This window comes from Trachemys scripta, chromosome 5 (genome assembly GCF_013100865.1).
Source record: "Trachemys scripta elegans isolate TJP31775 chromosome 5, CAS_Tse_1.0, whole genome shotgun sequence".
Classification (NCBI taxonomy): domain Eukaryota; kingdom Metazoa; phylum Chordata; order Testudines; family Emydidae; genus Trachemys; species Trachemys scripta.
The window spans coordinates 54306572-54326570 of NC_048302.1; the positions used below are offsets into that span (position 1 = coordinate 54306572).

At 37.9% G+C, this 19999-nt stretch overlaps 1 protein-coding gene across 1 annotated transcript in view; it reads right to left on the reverse strand.

The window, feature by feature from the left end:
- Positions 1-19999, reverse strand: part of TTC29 (tetratricopeptide repeat domain 29) — a 204947-nt gene that overhangs the window by 71927 nt on the left and 113021 nt on the right. The window contains exons 8-10 of the mRNA XM_034772973.1: positions 19337-19428; positions 10033-10156; positions 4748-4979 (exon numbers count right to left, since the gene is read on the reverse strand). Coding sequence (XP_034628864.1) covers positions 4748-4979; positions 10033-10156; positions 19337-19428 — 448 coding nt within the window. The remainder of the gene's footprint in view (positions 1-4747; positions 4980-10032; positions 10157-19336; positions 19429-19999) is intronic.

Consider the following 19999-nt stretch of genomic DNA (forward strand, 5'->3'; position numbering starts at 1 on the left):
TCATAGTTTGTGAACAGCCCAACTAATGAGTTCACTCAAGAGTACAGAAACTATTAATTTTTAGCTGCAATGATGCATACAGAACAGTTGGAAATGGAAACTTACAACTTGCTTTTAGAGGGCTCGCAGTACCCCTGCTTCCTTGTATTATATTTCTATGTGGATAAGGAAGGCCACTAAATGATATCTTTAACTCTCTTATCCTCAATTTGACTGAGAATAGTCTTGCAGAGTATCAATGTGATCTGTTTGCAACATTAACTAGGAGATACTATCTTATTAGCACAGAAGAAATTTCCAAAATAATGAAGTGACGACTGAAAATTCATCAGTGAATGCACAAATATTATTATTAGAAGATAGCATGATGTCAATGCTTGAAACAGAAAGCTGGTGAGTCTTAATACTGAATTCATGCCAAACCTATGCTTTGCCACACAAAGCTATTCAAAAATGTAATGCCAGCACCATATACCGATTTGGCAAGAAAAATGCAGAAAATGCTACAGATTGTGCTGACAGTGTGACATGATGTTTTCTTGGATGTAGTCTGGGTATCATGAGAGTAAGCCTGGAGACACTAATGAGAAAAAGAATACAGCCCTGAAAGAGCTGCTAAATATGCAGTAGTCATAGGATGCCTGGAGCTTGCTGGAACTAGAGTGGTAATTTTGACATTAAAGCAGCATAGTGTGAATTGGCCAGAGAAGCTTGACGGAAAGGGATTCAAGAAGGCAGAACTTGTTTCTCATACCACACTTGCAAAGGAGTTTTCAAATCACACTCTGCTTACTTCTATCTGAAAGCTTGTTACCAGGGGGTGCATGAGAAGTGCGGATATAAACAAACAAAACAAACACTTATACTATTTAAAGGTATTACTGGGCAAACCTCAAAGAAAGAAAAAAAACCATTGGTGTTTGACATTTACATGATCATAATGGATACAGAGTCTAATCCACTTGGATAATCTCTAAACAGAGACGATTACCTCTTGACTATCTCCCTAAATGGATGTCAGAAAATTGTAAAAGGAGTCATTAACAGAGATCTGTGCTACTGGAAGATTCTTCTACACTGGGGTGTTCCTCCAGAGACCACCTACACCAGCAGTACACTCATATTCTGTTGGTGGTACACCTCTACTCCAATATAACTTGTCCCGATATAACACGAATTCGGATATAATGTGGTAAAGCAGCGCTCCGGGGGGACAGGGCTGCATGTTCCGGCGGCTCAAAGCAAGTTCAATATAACGCGGTTTCACCTATAATGCGGTAAGATTTTTTGGCTCCTGAGGACAGCGTTATATTGGGGTAGAGGTGTATATAGAAAGTGTCTACTCTGCACCTCAGTGTCTGTTCCCTGACACCTTGTTAGAACCAAGTTCTACATTTAGGAAGGAGGAGGGTCTCAAGCCAGATGGTAAACACAGATCAGAAGTTCAAAGCCTTCCAAACACAAGTTGAATAAACCCAAATTACTGGTTTCCAGACTATAAAATGATTGGCTACTATCACTTTTATTTGACCCTTAAAAGCAGCCAAAAAAAGACCTGACAATTTTTAGGTAAATAGTCTCAATCTGAGGAGTTGGGGAAGACAAGATATCTATGTTGCTCTTGTGAACTCTCATTATGGAGTTCTTCCTCTTCCATGCAAATACCTTTTTTGTAGTTGACTTCCTGCATTCCACTGGAAACTGTCCCACTTTGTCACAGCATTCAAGAGCCACATTAAGAGGTGCCAAGATTAGGGTGACCAGACAGCATGTGTGAAAAATCAGGACAGGGTATGGGGGGGGTAATAGGAACCTATATAAGAAAATGACCCAAAAATCGGGACTGTCCCTATAAAATCGGGACATCTGGTCACCCTAGCCAAGATGCATACTCTCAGATGGAATAAGTCTGGATCTCCCTGGGGAATCTGACCTTACCTGTAAGATGGCCTGGTGACAGAGGAAGAAAGAAAGCTGGTTCTAATGGCATGGTCAGGAGATTGGAAGATCAGAATTGAGCAAACTCTCACTGGTGCTAAGCAAATACCTTTCTCTAGACTGTGGAAATACGTGAAATTGAGGGAAGGAAAATAACTGGTTGTGACTTAAGTCTAGAGGGAACATAAAATCAGGGAACCTGGATGCCTACCAGCTCCTATCAATCCCAAGGACATCTGATGTTATAGAATCTATATGTGGAAAAAATCTATTAGATCATTCAGTTCATCATTATGAAGATGCAGAATTGTTTCCTACAGTGCATTTTCTTGTGCTTGACCTTGTAGCTAAACAGATCTACACTGAAGTGCTACCTGACTGCGGTTTTCAAAGAGCACTTGAGCTGATTGTAAAGTTTTTAGATTGTCTGCAGGAGACTAGCTTCCCCCTATCAGATGAATAGCTGTAAAAAAGTTATGAAGGATGCACCAATCCTACAGTGGTCTGTCTTCATAATACAGTTTAAGTGAGAGTCCTACCCCAAATGGTTGAGATAATACACTGCTCTTGAGTTGTACATCTGAGTTTATACTACTGTATCTGAGTATACTGAGTTGTGAATCAACTGCCAAATCCTTGAACATAGCTCTTAATGCCAGGCACACTAAGTTACAATACACTAAAGCAAACTCTGGGTTTCTCTGGCTTTACACAAAATATTAATATTAAGATATTCTAGAGAACTCTGCAGTACAGCCCAAGTGCCTATCACCATTCTGGAGAGGTTTAGGGGAAAAAATCCTAAAGAATGTTTGAAGACACTATCCATCAGATGACGGAATCTTGCATTCGATGTTTATGAACTGCTGACTTCTGGTTTGCCATTTGCACTCAACCAAGACTGTAGGTTTCTCACAATCAGCATGTGTAACGGATTCCCATGAATGCAAGAAGCCATGAGACCTCAAAAAAATCACCCTCTTCCCCAGCACGTAACTGCAAATTTATAGAAGCAATATTTCTTTGAATGTTTAATATTTCTTGTGGAGCTAAAAGGCAGTAACCACTGAAGCATCTAGACCGGTCCCTATGAGTGTTAATTTCTATGTCTGGGTAAAGATGGACTTTATTGATTCCTGAGCAGAAAGCAAACTGTGTGTAGTGAACGAAATGTGAAAGAATGCCTCTCAGGCTGAAAGCACTAAACCAGTCCTGTGAACTGATAAAAGGCATGGTGGCTACCAGTGTCATCATACAAAAACTGAATCTTGAAACAAACCTGTTCAGTACAGAACAAAGACCCTTTCCCTTTGGAGTCAGAAATTTTCTAATGTAATCAGTGCCTTGAGCATTCTGCAATTCCATGGTGTTTGCAGCAGAATCTCCTGTTTGCTCACTCCTTGCCATACAATTGTGCTAAAGAATCTAAGCTTTCACTCTAACCCCCCCTCCCCCTGCACCTAGCCCACATAGTTACGTATACTCTGTAACTTTGAATATGTGACCCAAGTGTAAATAAATATGCTGTTGCCTTCTTGGATCTGCAAACATCCTTAACATAGCTCAGAAGGGTGAACTGCCATAATCATCTCAGTGAGATATGGACTCAAACCTAATGATAATTTAATTGTTAACTCTTTCACTGCTGGTCATTTGAGCAGAAATATCCAATTATATCATAGCATCCCACAATTCTCAGTTACCTCCCATGCTGTCCCAGGTATCAACACCCAACTGTCTCCAATTCAGCTGCCAAAATCTTCAGCAAGAAAATGCCTAACCAATTATTTTTACATATTACAATTACACTTACCTGTCCTAATTCTATTACAGGGAAAAAGAGGACAAACAAGAAAACACAGACAGAATGATCCTTTGCCTATGGGAGTAAAAAAGAAATTGAGGCACTGTCCTTTATAAATAGCATTTTTGCAGATCCAAACATTTACTGCAAGAGAGTATCTTGCAGTATGCCACAAATGTCATTCCTTCCTAAATCATTCCAGGTGCATATTCTCCCAAGCACGGGAATCTGCAGAGGAAATTATTTCCTGAGAATACACAGTAGGTTTATCCTCAGTAAAATAGCATCAACGCTTTAATGCCTAAATGTGATTACTAGAGATAACAAGGAACTAGACAGCTCGTACTGTATTACCATTCTTCCTTTCATTAAAGAAGACAGAAGGAAATAAAAAAAACTAAAGAAAATTTAAACAGTGAAAGAAAGATCCATCTCACTTCACCCACATTTACCCTATTTGATACAAGAAATTACACTAGGGAAATGGGGAAAAGCTCTTTTTTTAAATTCCTTTGGTCAAGTGATATCAGTGCCATGGGCAAAGATGCCAAAAATGTGCTTGAGTGCTCAGGGTTATAAGAAGTCCACCATGCTAGGGATAACTGAGAAAGTATTTCTTATTCTTAATAAGAGAGTTTATATTACCCTTTTCTTGTAAAAACAGACTACAGGAGAAGATTTTTTAAATTTCAGATCTTCATTTGATTAAACTAACACATCCCTTGTTTGTCTGTAATTGTGATGATTTGAAAAACAGCATTGCGAATGTTAGAGTTAGCATTTGAAATAGATTACCACTATCTGTTTCTTTCTATGTATTGTTTAAACCTCTTTTAATTAATTTTTTAAAATAAGTACACAACAAAGTGCACATCCAACCTCCATACAGTACAAGGGTAATCCAATAGGATTAAGCTCAGCAAATAATTTAATAAAACTCTACAAGAAAAATGACAACCATTAAGGACAATGCAGCACTAATGCGTTTCATAACCAATGTCTTACCAACTGTAAAAGGGTCAGTGCACATGTCACTTCTGTTCTCCTTCCATGCCAGCAGGTACTCAATGCTGACGTGATCTGCAGCGTCTGTATGACTGTTAACTACCACCATCATGTTATGACCTTTTGCGATGCCGTAATAAACCTTTGTTTCATCCACCAGGGGCAAGTCAGTTAGAGTATTTGCTGCCTCAAAAGCCTGATTGAAATATTCACAGGCTTTGTAATAGTTCCCCTAATAAGGAAGAGAAAAGTGAAGAAGAGGTTTTTACATTTTTTTAACTAGCGCATCTTTACCCTAGTGCTTTGTACTTCCCCCTTCACAACCTTAAAGAAACCACAGTTGTTATTCCACCCCCAGAATGATTCCCTGTGTAATCTTGGAAAACTCACACCTCTCTGCCTCAGTTTCTTAATCTGTAAAATGCAGATAATAGGACTTACTTACTTGTTTCTCTGGGGAACTGTATTTATTAGTCCTATTCGTATAGCATTTGAACATGTAAACTTCTATATAAATGGTAAATACTATTTCTGATTATAGCTGAGCCACTCGGTAACAGTAACCAGAAATTCAATACTTTCAACATCCTTGGGAGAGGAAAAGGATAAAAACTAGCATGGTGACACTAACATTTAGAAACAGGGATTTTTTTTTAAGAAACAAGGAAATTAGTCAAAACCCCTACTGTCAAAAGTATAGAAATTAAAATGTTTAGAAATAATAATAGTGTCTCTGAATGCATGCACTTCTCTATACAAAAAAAATGGGGGAAACAGGAGGGAAAGATGTAAACTCCTATGGGTAAATGGCAAGGTTAAAGCGGTTATTCAAGCCACAGATTTCCTTCAGAAAATGGAAATCCAACACTAGTGGAGCCAAAATAAAGGAGCATAAACTACAGCAGACAATATGTAAGAAGGCATTAGAAGGGCTAAAGTGGAATTTGAAGAACAAATAGCTAAAAGAAATAAAAACAAATAACAAGTAATTATTTAAATACATCAGAAGCAGAAAGACAGAGAGAATCCATGAGTCTGCACCACAGGGGAGTAAAGGGAGCAATTAAATAAAATAAGGACATTGCTGAGAAGTAAATGATTTCCCTGTATCTATCTTTACCACAAAGCATGTTGGGGAGATGCCTACACTGGACCTATATCTTTCTGGTAATAAAGACGAAGTACAATCTGAAATGGAGGTGTCTAAGGAAGGGATGCTGGAACAAGCTGACAATTTAAAAGGCAATATATCACCAGGCCCACATGGTATACAGCATAGAGTTTCTGAAGGAACCTGAAACTGAAGTGGCTGAGTTGCCAGCAAATATATGAAATCTCTCATAAAAATCAGATACTATAATAGAGGGTAGCAAGTGGCACACCTATAGTTTTTAAAAATAGGGTGCCACAAGATTCTGTACTAGCATCGGTGTTGTTTAATTTGTTTGTTTAGTTATTTGGAAAAGGGGACGAGTAGTAAAGTGGCAAACTTGCAAAGGACACAAAATTATTTCAGTTAGTCAAGACCACGGATGACTGGGAGGAACTTCAGAAGAATCTAACCAAAGTCGGTCAATGGGCAACATGATGGTAAATGCAATTCAATGTTGAAAAATGCCAAATGCACATTGGAGGGTATAATTTGAATTACTTATAACACTTATTGGGTTATAAATTAACTGTATCAGCTCAGGAAAAAGAGCCAGGCATCCATATGAACATCTCAGTGAAGATATCTGCTCAATGTGCAGCAGCCTTAAAAATAAAATATAATATATTAATAAAACCAAACAAAATGTTAGGATGCATAAGGAATGAGATGGAAAAGAATACTGAAAATATTATAATGTGAGATTATATAAATAAATGGTATGCCCTTGCTTGGAATACTGTGTTCAGTTCTATTTACTCCACCTCAAAAAAGATACAGCAGCAATAAATGAGGTTCAGAGATATATCATGAGAATGACTAGGGCCATGAAAAAACCACCCTATGAGGAGAGAGTAAAAAAACTGAACTGCCTACACTAGACAGGAGATAAGATACGACTTGATTAATGCACACCAAATAACAAATGGTACAGAAAAGATAAATTGGGAAGGTTCTCTCTCATAAACAAAAAACAAAAGGGCATTTGATATAAATGAAAGGCAGCAAATTCAAAACTAATTAAAGGAAATATTTTTTTTCACACAGTGCAGAGTTAGCAGAAGATATCATGGAGGCCAAGAGTTTAAGATTTAAAAAAGAGATTGGACACTGATATGAGTAACAAGAATATCCAAATTGTAATCGTAAATATTTTAAAAATAGATAAATGTTTTGGAAGGGATATAAAGGATCAAGTGTTAGGGCATAAGCCAAACTTTCACTAGTGGGGTTAGATTGAAATCTTCCCTGGAGGCAAATTATCATATAACTGCCTCTTACAGGCATTTTGTGTCTTTGTTTGAAGCAGCTGAAACTGGCCACTGACCAAGAACACATATTAGATGGACAACTGGTCTGACCCAGTATGGCAATTCCTATGTTCCTATTATTAGCAGCCATAGTGGATCAGTTTCCATCCCTCAAAGTCCCATGGAATTCTGCAGCCCTTGTTGGGTACATCCTTCCTGGCACATGAGTGTTTTTCAGAGATGTCAGCTGCTTGACCCCTTTACTTTTAACTTGACTAAGTCCCCACCCCCCACTGAAGATTTCAGTTCCCCTGTGTAATTTTGGAGTCTGATTAGACTGTGGAGGTTTACAGGGCTTCCTGGTGAGAAGGAGCTATGGGTAGATGAGATTTTTTTTTATGCATACAAAACCTCATGAGCATGGTCAGCATTGTAAAAAGGAAAAGTGTATTTCTGATGTTAAATATGCAGCTTAATGGGATATGATTTAAAAAACAGCAATCACTAGAAAAAATTCTTCAGTGATAGAAGTAGCAACCTGGCTTGCATATTGGAGAGTTCTTTTCAGTCACATAATCCAGCACTATTTTCCTGTGGACAGTCCCTTCCTCAATTTTTGTTGAGACTAACTAGGATTTAGAACTCTCAAAACTTGTTTAGTCTTGCAAAATCACTCCTATATTTATGCTAAGAGCTAATACTAAACTAAGGCTAGTTAAACTACATGTTATTTGATATATACCATTAAAAGAAAACCCTATTTCCTATCAAGTAGAAATATAATTTGCTATTGATGTTTCAAGTAGTATGATTTCTAAAACTAAATAGTAACAACAACTGTAACAAGAAAAGTAACACATTCCTTAAAATGAACCAAATGAAGAAAAGAACTCTGCAGAGCAGATATATGCTTTTGCTTTAGTATTTTTAATTTCATGAGACTTATACATTGTTTCAGAATGACAGTTTGAAAAAAGATGTCATTTAACATAATGCAGTGAGCTCTCACTATACGTTTTTAGTTTTAAAGAAATATTGCCATACTTTTAAAGTAACATATTTTACAAAAATCTCCAAGAATATTTAAAAGTAATATTCTTTCTCTGTATTTCTTTCTTTTTGTGATACCATAATTCAGTGCTGAGACACCAATCAATTTTGAATTCTGATATCACAAACAAAACTTAAGGAGAACATGTAGGAGAAGGCTAATTGTTACAGAAGATCACTTTGAATGCAGTTGGTAATCAGCAATGATGGCAGAAGACTGTAAATGGCAGTTAACCAGAGTTTGAGTTAAATATTTTGCAACACTTGCTTGAACTGTGGAGGGGAAATATTTAACTCTATTGTTGATATAAGCCTATTTTATTCTGACTTCCAAATCCACTAAACTACAATAAAGGTACATTTTAAATATATTTCTTGTATACCTTGCAAATTCTTTGGCTTTCAAGACCATTTTTTATAAAGGCCAAGTCTTTTGCATTTGCATTAAGGAGCAAATCTTTAAATTGAGAATATCATAATATTGAAGTCCCAGGTTAATTCAAAGATTACAGCATAGACTTTGTTTCATTGCTTAAGCAACATCACAGGACAGTAACCTTTGCATTGGGAATTCTGTATAAGATAAAACATAAAAGTAAGGAGTCATTTGGGGGTTGCAATTTCTAAGGTGGACATGCAGCTGTAGAATAAATTAAAAGAATGTTATTTAGGTCGCCAAATCAAGCATTTGAAAGTTAGGAAATACCAGATTTATGGTTGCTGCATACCCATAGAGCTCCCTCACTTTTTCAGCACTATGGTAGCCTTAGCTCAGAAATGCTCTTAGTAATTTAAAACTTCATCTTCAATATTTATATAGAATTTATTCATGGTGAAAATGCCTTTCCACCTTCTGCAACTAGCAGGGCTGAACAAGATGGGTACAATTTTCTTTTATTACTTATTATTTCAACATGATTCCATGTATCATTTCAAATTCAAAAATGTTTTAAAATAGCATCAAATACTTTTTTTCTGAATACTCTTTCAGGTTTTATTTGTCCCTGCATGGGCAGCTGCACTGGCAGAGGCTTTTATTACATGGAAAGAAAGGCAGCTAGTGCCTTCATTTGGGGTTTCACCACAGGACAGTTTTAAATATCAGGCCTAGCTCAAAAGAAAGCTGTCTGGGAGATAAGTTAAATCAGCAGATTTCATGGGTACCCCAACCTTGCCTTGTCCAGCACTGTCTATTTTCTGGGTTGCACAGACCAAATCAAGGCCATTAAGTAGAATGTGTGTGAGTGCATGCGAGCACGTGTGTGGAAAAAAATTTTGCACTACTGATACACTCCCCTGGAGGACTTTCTTCTACTGGAAGTCACTTCCTGAATTATGCTGGCAGAGCACACATAGCAAATTAGGCTAAAAGATTTAAATCTCCACCAGTGTAGTAGGTTAGAATTTTTATTTGTCCATTTGTTAACCTTCAAAGAGCAGTAGTTATACTGTACAGGGGTATGCGATAGGATATTTATTTGTGATTTAATTGTTAATTTGTATAGATGTGCCCAAGCTGCATAACTGGACCCAGACCATTGACAGAGTTGAAATATGGGGTTGTTTGGATTTGGGATTTGACTCATTACAGAATTACATCCTTATTGTGAAATTTGGATCTGGGTTTAGAAACACATTTTAACGTTACCCAAAAGTGTTCAGATTTGGCATTCCAGTTCACGTCCATACCTAGTCATTTGGCAATAAAGGAGAAATTCCTATCTGAATCAATACATTCATCAGATTCTGATGAGACAGTCTCGCATACAAGAACACAGATTTTGACCCTAAATTACAATCAACTGTAGGGCATCATCATTATAATTAATACTTACTCTTTCATTGTAAATATCTCCAAGGGATATGCATGCATCCACTAGACTTCGGCTTAGCTGAGCACTCTTGGCAACTGTCACAAACTTTTCCAAGTACTCAATAGCCTCAGTCACTTTCCCCTGACTAAAACAAATGACAAAGGTTGCAATTAAATTTTTATTGAGGTTGTTTCTTCATACACTTCAATAGACTATAGCTGATAATCTGTCACTGCTTCCCTTAGCAGACTTATTTTGAAGTACAGAAGTCTAGAAACTGTATTTACTAACTTGCTTTGGGGTGAAATTTGGAACCCAATTCTGTCCTCATTTGCATATCGGCTGCCTCCATGGAGGCATGTAGGGCAGTGATACTCAGACTGAGACTTGTGAGCTACAAGTGGCTCTTTACTGTGTCTCCTGCAGCTCTTTGCAGCACATGATATTAAAACATTGTGTGATTTAATTATTAACCAATCTAAGTTATTAATCAATCAGGATGTTTTTACTATGTTATTAACCAGTTGTAGCTGACAAGGGGCAGAATTAGGTCCTCCGTACACAATAAGAAAAAATACATTTCCTAAATTTCCAGTGTATTGTTGCATTATTTTTAGTACCAAGAATGAACAAAATAGGTAGGTTATTATTTACAATGCATTTCTGAGTTTCCGGTACTCTAAAATGTTGTTTTATTTAATCAGCATCTGGTCACACATTTTTGTAGATAGGTCAGACCTCGCCTAGCGACCAAATTGAGATAACATGCCTAGGGAGGGGACTAAGCATATTAGTTTGTCAGTGAGAATCTTGCTTTTATATTTTTCTGCCCCCATCACTCATGAATGCCACTGTTTGCTTTAGAATCCTCTCTCTTCTTGTACAGCAGCAGCAATATAATGACACTAACACTGTAGACCATAGAGCTGGTAGCCTCCTTCAGGATGTAATGCTGCTGTTTGGCTGCACAGACCAACGGTCGCTGCAGTCATCCAGGCTGCCCTATAAACTATGGATTGCAGGTGTCACCTCCAATTCCCACTGAGATTCAAGCTACTTGAGGTTACTCTGAATCTAGGATGCAAATTGGCTAATGACTTTAACAATAATATTTGCACATATCATTTTTAATAAAGCTGGCTATGTTAACAATATAGTATCTCTGCCCTCTAGGCCAGATGCTCGAGTTTGCTTACGAGTGAAGCACTGCACTCTTTTTCTCTTTAAGGCTGACTGTCACTGCAGCTGACCTCAATATAAGCCATGAACCTGAGTCTCTAATGTAGTAGTGCAGCATGCTATATGTCAAGTCACCAAGCCAGCCAAAAAACATCCAGTCCTAATTTAGATCCTCACAAATTTAAGTTCCGGTAAGTGACGAAAATTCATACTATTTTAAAATACCTTTAAATTATATTCCTGCAACAAATGACTGACTGAGGTTTATTTAAACTAATCCTTTTAATATACACCATATTAGGGATACATGTTTCCAGAATTTGATGGTGCTATGTCTGCTATGGTTCCTTAATTGGCTTATGCAAACAGAGTAATCAGAACAGTGAAGTTCCTGCCACCGAACAGGAAAAAACAGTGAAGCTTTGATGCAAATCTTTAATTTTGCTGCAACCGCCTCTAGATAAGTGGAGTCAGCTGCACTATTGCAATAGGCTGCCAAAACATCCAGAATTTAACAGGGTGCTTAAAATGTTCAAGTATTATGTTAGAGTAAAGAATATATTTTTAAATGAGTAGAATTCTATTTATCAAAATTATTAAATGAACATATTTAAACAGCACTACAATATGAAATGTACTGAATTGTAAACATTTGCTCAATGTCAAAAGGTTTCTGAATTTTAGAATTAGAAACATATTTGGAAACCTATCTTTCTTCCAAAGGGGAGAAAATCAAACATTTCCACACAGAAGCATGGCACATGATTTATATAAGTTAAAGGACAAGGTTAAAGTGTTAGACAAATATTAATTCCAGTTTTTCTAGTTTTCTATATGCAGTGCACAGGTGCAACTTGAACAGCATATTATATGGTATAATCATTAAATCCATTCAACCAGACCTTAGAGAGTTAAAAACATATATTCTGAGGAAAAGAACTCCTCGGTCCAAAGGATGAGAATGAAACAGTGCAGAATATTTGTGTATCAAGGTGATTCCAGTTTCCAACTGGGAAAACAGGACTGTTAACACCCACATCCCCTGACAACTGTCCAATTATGTATATCACACTTGGCCTACTGTTTGCAGTAGAAGTAATCAATAAAGGATGTGGTTGAGTGAACATAGATTTTGGTTGAACCAATGCATGAAAACTTAATCATTTACTCAGAGTGGAGAAATCAAATAGAGCAGAGATGAAACAGCCACTAAGGGGTTTGTTGATTGTGCCACCAAGTTTGTGGGCTAGAGGCTGAAAGTAATAAGGCAAATGGAATCAGTGACAGGAGAAAATGTAAAAAGGTTTTCTTAATCTCATGAATTAATAGAAATGTTTTGATGTATTTTTGGTCATTTTTGGATATTTCACATCAAAGACCTTATGTTCCATTTATAGAAAATATAAAAATTACTAGGGCATATAATTTCTCTCAGGCAAAAGGAAATTAATTTGATTAATAACAAAAAGGTAATTCTCACACTACTAAAGAGCTCTCTTACTAGATGGTAGAATAGTCTTCCAAAAGAAGTTATGGAAGCCTATAGCTTGAGACATTTAAAACTAGTCCAGACAAAGCACTAAAATACAGTCTGTCAGAAACTACTCTGCATTGGACAGTAAGATGCACTAATAATGTTATAAATAGGTCTTATCCTTCTCAATCAACTATAATTTTATGGTTCTTTCAAAAATGCATATTTTTCAAAAATTCTACATGCTTTGCATAACTATACATGTTCTGCTTCCTAAGATATTACTCTCCTATACTTGTGAGATATGTAGCTTCCTTACAACATTGGCATTCATGACTCCATAGGGCAGTTATGATTGCTTCAGTAAAAGGTATTACATACCTGCAGTAACTCTTGTTTTCTCGATTCAGGCTAAATGAGCCAATGGAACTTTCTCTGCAAGTGTTAGGCATTATGGAGGCCTGAACCTTTTGTGACATTGCTCAAGCAAGTCTTGCGAGGGTGGCTGAATCTGATGTACAACCCAGTGTCCACAACATGCCTCTCTTTACTACAGAGGACACCACCAGAGATTATCTTGAAGGTGATGCCCTTATACCAGACTGCACCTCAAATAACGATAGGCCTAGAAATCTCCAATCAGGCTTCAGTAGTATGGTTAGGATCTCCAAGACTCCATATAAAACTGCAAAATATATGGGACAACAGGCTGGTTCCCCATGGATCAGAGGGCAATACACTGCAATTGTGATATATTATCTGAATGACCAGAGAAGCTTGTTCAACTCTGTTGTGTTAAGAGGCAATCAGTGGAATGATGCATTCAAAATGAGGTGACCCGTCTATTCCACACCAGTAACCTGGGTCTGAAGGTTAGAATCATAGAATCATAGGGTTAGAAGGGACCGCAAGGCTCATCTAGTCTAACTCCCTGCCAAGATGCAGGATTTCTTGTGTCTAAATCATCCAAGCCTCCAGATCCAGCCTCCTTTTGAAAACCTCCAGTGAAGAAGCTTCCATGACCTCCCTAGGATGTCTGTTCCATTGTCCTACTGTTCTTACAGTTAGGAAGTTTTTCCTGCGATTTAATCTAAATCTGTTATGCTGTAGTTTGAACCCATTGCCTCTTGTCCTGCCCTCTGTGGCAAAAAAGAACTTTTCTCCATCTTTTTTTATGGTGTCCTTTCAAATATCTGAGTACCGCTATCATGTCCCCCCTTAACCTTCTCTTTTCCAAACTAAACATACCCAGTTCCTTCAGACTTTCCTCATAAGGCTTGCACTCCATCCTTTTGCTCATCTTTGTCACTTGCCTCTGGATCCTTTCCAGTTTCTCTTCATCCTTTCGATACACTGGTGACCAAAATTGGACACAGTACTCCAGCTCAGGCCTAACCAGTGCCAAGTAGAGTGGGACTATCACATCCCGGGACTTGCATACTATGTCTCGGATAATGCAACCTAATATTACATTTGCTTTTTTTGCAACAGCATTGCATTGCTGACTCACGTGGAGATTGTGATCCACCACAACTCCCAGATTCTTCTCAGCAGTGCTGCTGCCAAGCCAGTTTCCCCTCATTCTATATTTGTGCATTTTGTTTTTCTTCCCTAAGTGTAGCACCATACATTTATCTTTGGTGAATTTCATTTTGTTGTCTATAGCCCATTTCTTCAATTTATCAAGCTCTCTCTAAATTTTAGCTCTATCTTCCAAAGTATTGGCAACCCCCACTAGCTCTGTGTCATCTGCAAACTTGATCAGTATGCTCTCTATTCCTAAATCCAGGACATTAATAAAGATGTTAAACACCACCAGACCCAGAACAGATCCCTGTGGAACCCCACTTGAAACCTCCCTCCAACCTGACATCATTCCATTATCAGTGACTCTTAGTTTGCGATTGTTTAACCAATTATGTATCCACTTAATGGTAGTGCTGTTGAGCCTGCATTTCTCCTTCTCACTTATCAGAATGTCATGTAGGACTGTGTCAAAAGCCTCGCTGAAGTCCAAGTATATTATCTCCATCGCATTCACCCTATCCACCCCAAATCAGTTACCCTGTCAAAGAAGGAAATCAAGCTGGTTTGGCATGATTTGTTCTTGGTAAATCTATGTTGGCTACTAGTGATTACCTCTTCATCTGCCAGGTATTCGCAAATGGAATGTTTTATACATTGCTCTAGCAGCTTCCTAGGTATTGAAGTCACGCTGACTCGTCTATATTTCCCCGGCTCCTCCTTTCCCCCCTTTTTAAAGATGGGTACTACATTAGCCCTTTTCCAGCCTACTGGAATCTTTCCCGTCATACATGACTTTGTAAATATTATTGCTAGTGGCTCTGAGATTTCTTCTGCTAATTTCTTCAGTATCCTTGGGTGAATAGCATCCAGCCCTGTTGATTTGAATTCATTCAAATTGGTCAGAAGATCTGATGTGTTCTTTACTTATCCCATATTTACAGCATTCCTTCCCTTGACTTCATTAGTTGTCCAATCACCTGTTATTTTTTTGGGGAGAAGACTGAAGCAAAGAAGGCATTGAGCAGCTCTGCCTTCCTATCATCTTTCGTTACCAGCTCACTTTCTCCATTGAGCAGTGGACCCACACCGTCCTTGATCTTTCTTTTTCGTCTGACATATTTGAAGAACCCCTTCTTGTTATCTCTAGCATTTCTTGCCATTCTTTGTCTTGGCTTTCCTGATTTTGTCCCTACACACTCACGCTATTCCCATGTATACTTCCTTGAGGACATGCCCTTCCTTCCATTTCCTGTATGTAGCCCTTTTGGTTTTTAGATAGTTAGAAGCTCCTTATGCAGCCACACTGACCTCCTGGGGCTCTTCTTATCTTTCCTCTACATCGGAATAGCTTGATGTTGACTTTGACTCCCTTTCTTCTTAATTGGTCTTTCCATAGGACCTTGCCTACTATTTTTCTGAGTCGGTAGAAATCTGCCTTTCTAAAGGTTATGAATCATGATGGGAAGTCATTCAAACCTTCACTGGCTCATCCAGTATTTTCCAGTGGGGTCATCCAGACACAGGTCAGAACAATAAGCATCCAAAGTTCTGTGTGAGAGTGAACGGGGACCTACAATGTGTATCACATGCCCTTTTTTACATTGGGGAAAGCGCTCCTTTACACCTGTCTTTCATTTCCCCTCATCCACGTAACATTGAGGACAATTCAACAAAACAGATCCAGAGTGATCTTAGTCATGATCATCTGGGCTGGGCAAAACTGGTCCTTGGAACTATTGGCTCTCATTAATCTTTACCCAGTCATGATACTTTGTCTGAGCAGAATAGGGTAATGCTCTCAAATCTTAAGTCACTTCTACTGACAGTATGGTTGCTAGATTTCTAAGGTCAAGTAGATTTATGCTTGTCCAAAGAGATCAAAGCTATTCTGTTAGAGTCCAGAAGCCATCCACGAGGAGGTGTTATATGGCCAAATGGAACCAATTTAAAATAAAGAGGAGTCCTTGTGGCATCTTAGAGACTAACAAATTTATATGGGTATAAGCTTTCGTGAATCATAACATTCAAAAACCAGTAGGAGAACACTTCAGTCTCTCTGGTCACTCAATAACAGACCTAAAAGGGACAATTCTTCAACAAAAAAACTTCAAAAACAGACTCCAACATGAAGCTGCAGAACTGGAATTAATTTGCAAACTGGATATCATCAGATTAGGCCTGAATAAATACTGGGAGTGGTTGGGTCATTACAAAACCTAAACTTAATTTCCCCAATATTAATTTCTCCCTACTGTTACTCACACTTTTTTGTCAACTGTCTGTAATAGGCCACTCTCTTACCACTTCAAAAGTTATTTTTCCTTCCTCGGTATCCTGCTGTTAATTGATTTATCTCATTAGACTGACCTCACACTTGGTAAAGCAACCCCCATTCTTTCATGTATTTATACCTGCTCCTGTATTTTTCACTTCATGTATCTGATGAAGTGGGTTCTAGCCCACGAAAGCTTATGCCCAAATAAATTTGTTAGTCTCTAACGTGCAACAAGGACTCCTCATTGTTTTTGCTGATACAGACTAACACTGTACCACTCTGAAACCTGTCTCCATGCAAGGCAATTTAAAATGTTACCTTAAGAAAAAGACCTGGACCCATTTTTATGGCCAGTTTCAGTTATTTTAGAACTTCTCTAGTTTCTGATGGTATTAAGGCTGTCATTAGCTTCCACTAACATCTACTTAGCTGTTATATCTGCCTATATCATGGAATGTAACCATCCCTTCTTAGAATATTTATTAAAGGGATGTTACAGACTTGTTTCTTCCCATTTGGGATTCTGCTGATCCTTGGAACTTGTGGCACTACACAAACTCATAGAAGAGCCCTTTAAGTTTATGGGATCCTGTGGTCTGTACCACCCTCTTGCTGAAGTTCTCATTCTTCATGGCCATTAAATCAGCCAGGGGGCCTTGGAATTGCAGGACCTGATGACCCTTCCACCTTATACTACATTTCACAATGACAATGTGATATGCAGGCTTTGCCCAAAATTTCTGCAAAAACAGTATCAGAGTTTCACCTCAGTCTATATCAATGTCTGTATTTTCCGCAGAATCCCCATAGGCATGCTGGGGAAGACAGGGTACATACCATGAATGATAAAAGAACTTTTAGTTACTACTTAATCAGAATGAAGTTGTTTAGAAAGTCAGAGTACTTGTGGACTTTGGAGAAATATCTACCAATGAAGACAGTTCAGCTCTAAAGCTGTTTAAGTGGATAAAATCGCGCATCCAATCATGTTATAACCTACCTGATGTTTGTGTACCAAACATCTTGGGAAACACTGAGCTAGGGAGGTAGCAGCATCAATGGCAAGAATCTGCAGTGTGCCATTATCTAAAATCTTGAAATTCAGTTCACACTTTCATGAATCACTAGTCTCTCAACACTGTATCAAGAACTGATGCTGATTTCAGGAGGGCAATACCATAGTCATTGTTCAGTTAGCAGGACTTCTCAGTTCATGTTAGGGAGTCTGTGCTAGCTGGTCTCCTACAGTGGAGCTCTGTGGAGACAATGGGTAAAATTTTCAAAAGCACCTAAAAGACTGAGAAGTCTAAGACTCACTGACTTTCGATGAGACTAAGGGTAGGTCTACACTTAAAACGTTGCAGCGGGGTAGCTGCACTGGTACAGCTGTGGCCTGTTATGCTTCAGTGAAGATGCTACTATGCCAATGGGAGAGCTTCTCCCATCAGCATAATTAATCTACCTCCACAAGAGGTGGTAGCTATTTCGAAGCCCTCCTGTTGACATAGCGCTGTCTACACCTGGGGGTAGGTCAGTATAACTGTGTCACTCAGGGGTGTGGATTTTTCAAACTCCCGAGCAACGCAGTTATACCGATGTAAGTTTATAGTGTAGGCTTGGCCTTAGGCTAAGAGCTTAACTCACTTTTGAAAATGAGACCTAAGGGCTTAAATTTCTTAGGTGCTTTAATTTTTTTTAATCAGATGTCACAAAAAAGATAAAGGAGTTACTTAATAGTAACTCTGTTCTCCAAGTGTATTGCCTCCACAGAGTCACAGGATGATACTCTCTTCTCTGCTCAGAGCCCAGTTCTAAATAGGGTTGTTGGCAGTAAAGGGACTGCTAGAGATAAGTCTGGCTGATGTAAGTCAGGCAGCAAGTTTTCCCCTGCTCAAAGCAGATTTAGATGGCACAGTGGTAAAAGAACCAGTGGACAGTCAGATCCAGCTCTCCCATTGTTGCTAGCAATGGTGGTGCTGCCCTGGTGATAGACAAATAATGGGGGAATTTATGAAAGTGCTCATTGTAGGCAAAGCTGGGACCTTTTGATGGCAACCAGGATGAGAAAGGAAATGTAAGTTGTGTCTGTCTGGTCAGCCCTCTCTTTCCATCCCTGCCTTGTACAAGTGCTCTCTTTCCCATAAAGGCTGATTTGTGCAGATATTGTTGGAGTCTTGGAATAGTATGTATACATCATGTATCCTGCAATACCTACGCACAACAGAATGAGTCAAGGGCAATCCATAAACTTTAACTTTGAATTTCCTTGCTTTTATTGATCATATTTAATTGCATTATATTATTTTGTATCGATGATTTTTGTAAAAGTTTTAATTTCAAATTAATCCATCAGGCAGAGGCTTTTAAAGGCTCAAAATGCTGGACTGAAACAACAGAGAAGAATTATATTTGCAACAAATTGTTTACCCATACATGCTCAAAACACAAATGTTTCGATGGAAAAAGTGAGGTAGAACAATAAATGGAAACTTCTATTAAGAAGAGTTCTTGAAAGGTTACACTGAGGCACACTTACTGGAGCATACTATACTTTTCTAGGCTTTCTGCTTTTTAACCTGTAAAATATGAGTGAATTTCTGTCTTTCAGCAAGGTCTTTTCCTAACTTTTTGAAAATATAAAAACAAAACAAAACAAACAAACAAAAAAGACAGGAAAAGCTTTGCTCATGCACTTTTAAAAAACTGTGCTGGTTTAAAATAACTTACGATGAAAGGGTCACTTACTGGAAGAAGGGCACTGCTTAAAATTTAAGCAGTCAGTAATGGGAACTGACAGACCTCTAACAATTTAAGTCTTTCATAGTTGAATGAATTTGCACTGACAGCAAGACAAGGGTGTGCTAACCTACCTTACCAGGACCTTGGCTATAGCTTGATATGCTCTACCTAGGCCAACAATATCACACAGTTCTGTGGAGATTTCTTTGTAGGTGTTCAGAGTCTGTGAGGCAGGAAAAAACAAACAATAAAAACATAACATCAAACATTACTGCTTTTGATTTAGAATCAATCTGTCCATACAAGGAGCTAACATGCCATTTTTATTATCTACAGAGTGCATTTTATCATTATTTCATTTTTGTATATGCAACAATTACAAGTAATAAACATAAGGATGTCCAATTTCCTTAAATCACTCTTTTGGTACTACAGAAAACCAAACAAATATGCGATTTACAAAATAATTTGCTTATCTATAATTTAATAGATTTTAGGAGCTGTGCATATTTTTAAAGAAATCTATGAGTCAATATTTTAAGACCGCATTCTGCATTCATATGTGATATATTTTGGTATGATAGAAAATGTGCATTTCAGTGTTTCTTTAAAACATTAATTATGAGAACTCTGCTTTTGGTACAGTTCTGAGGCATAAAGGAAATTGAATAAATTGTAGGCTGTATATTAAGCTAGGGTTAATCAGAAAAGAATATTGTAGATCATTTCATTACATGCACTACTAATTATTCCAGCACACAAGCAATTTGTTAATACTTGTTTGGAATGTACTC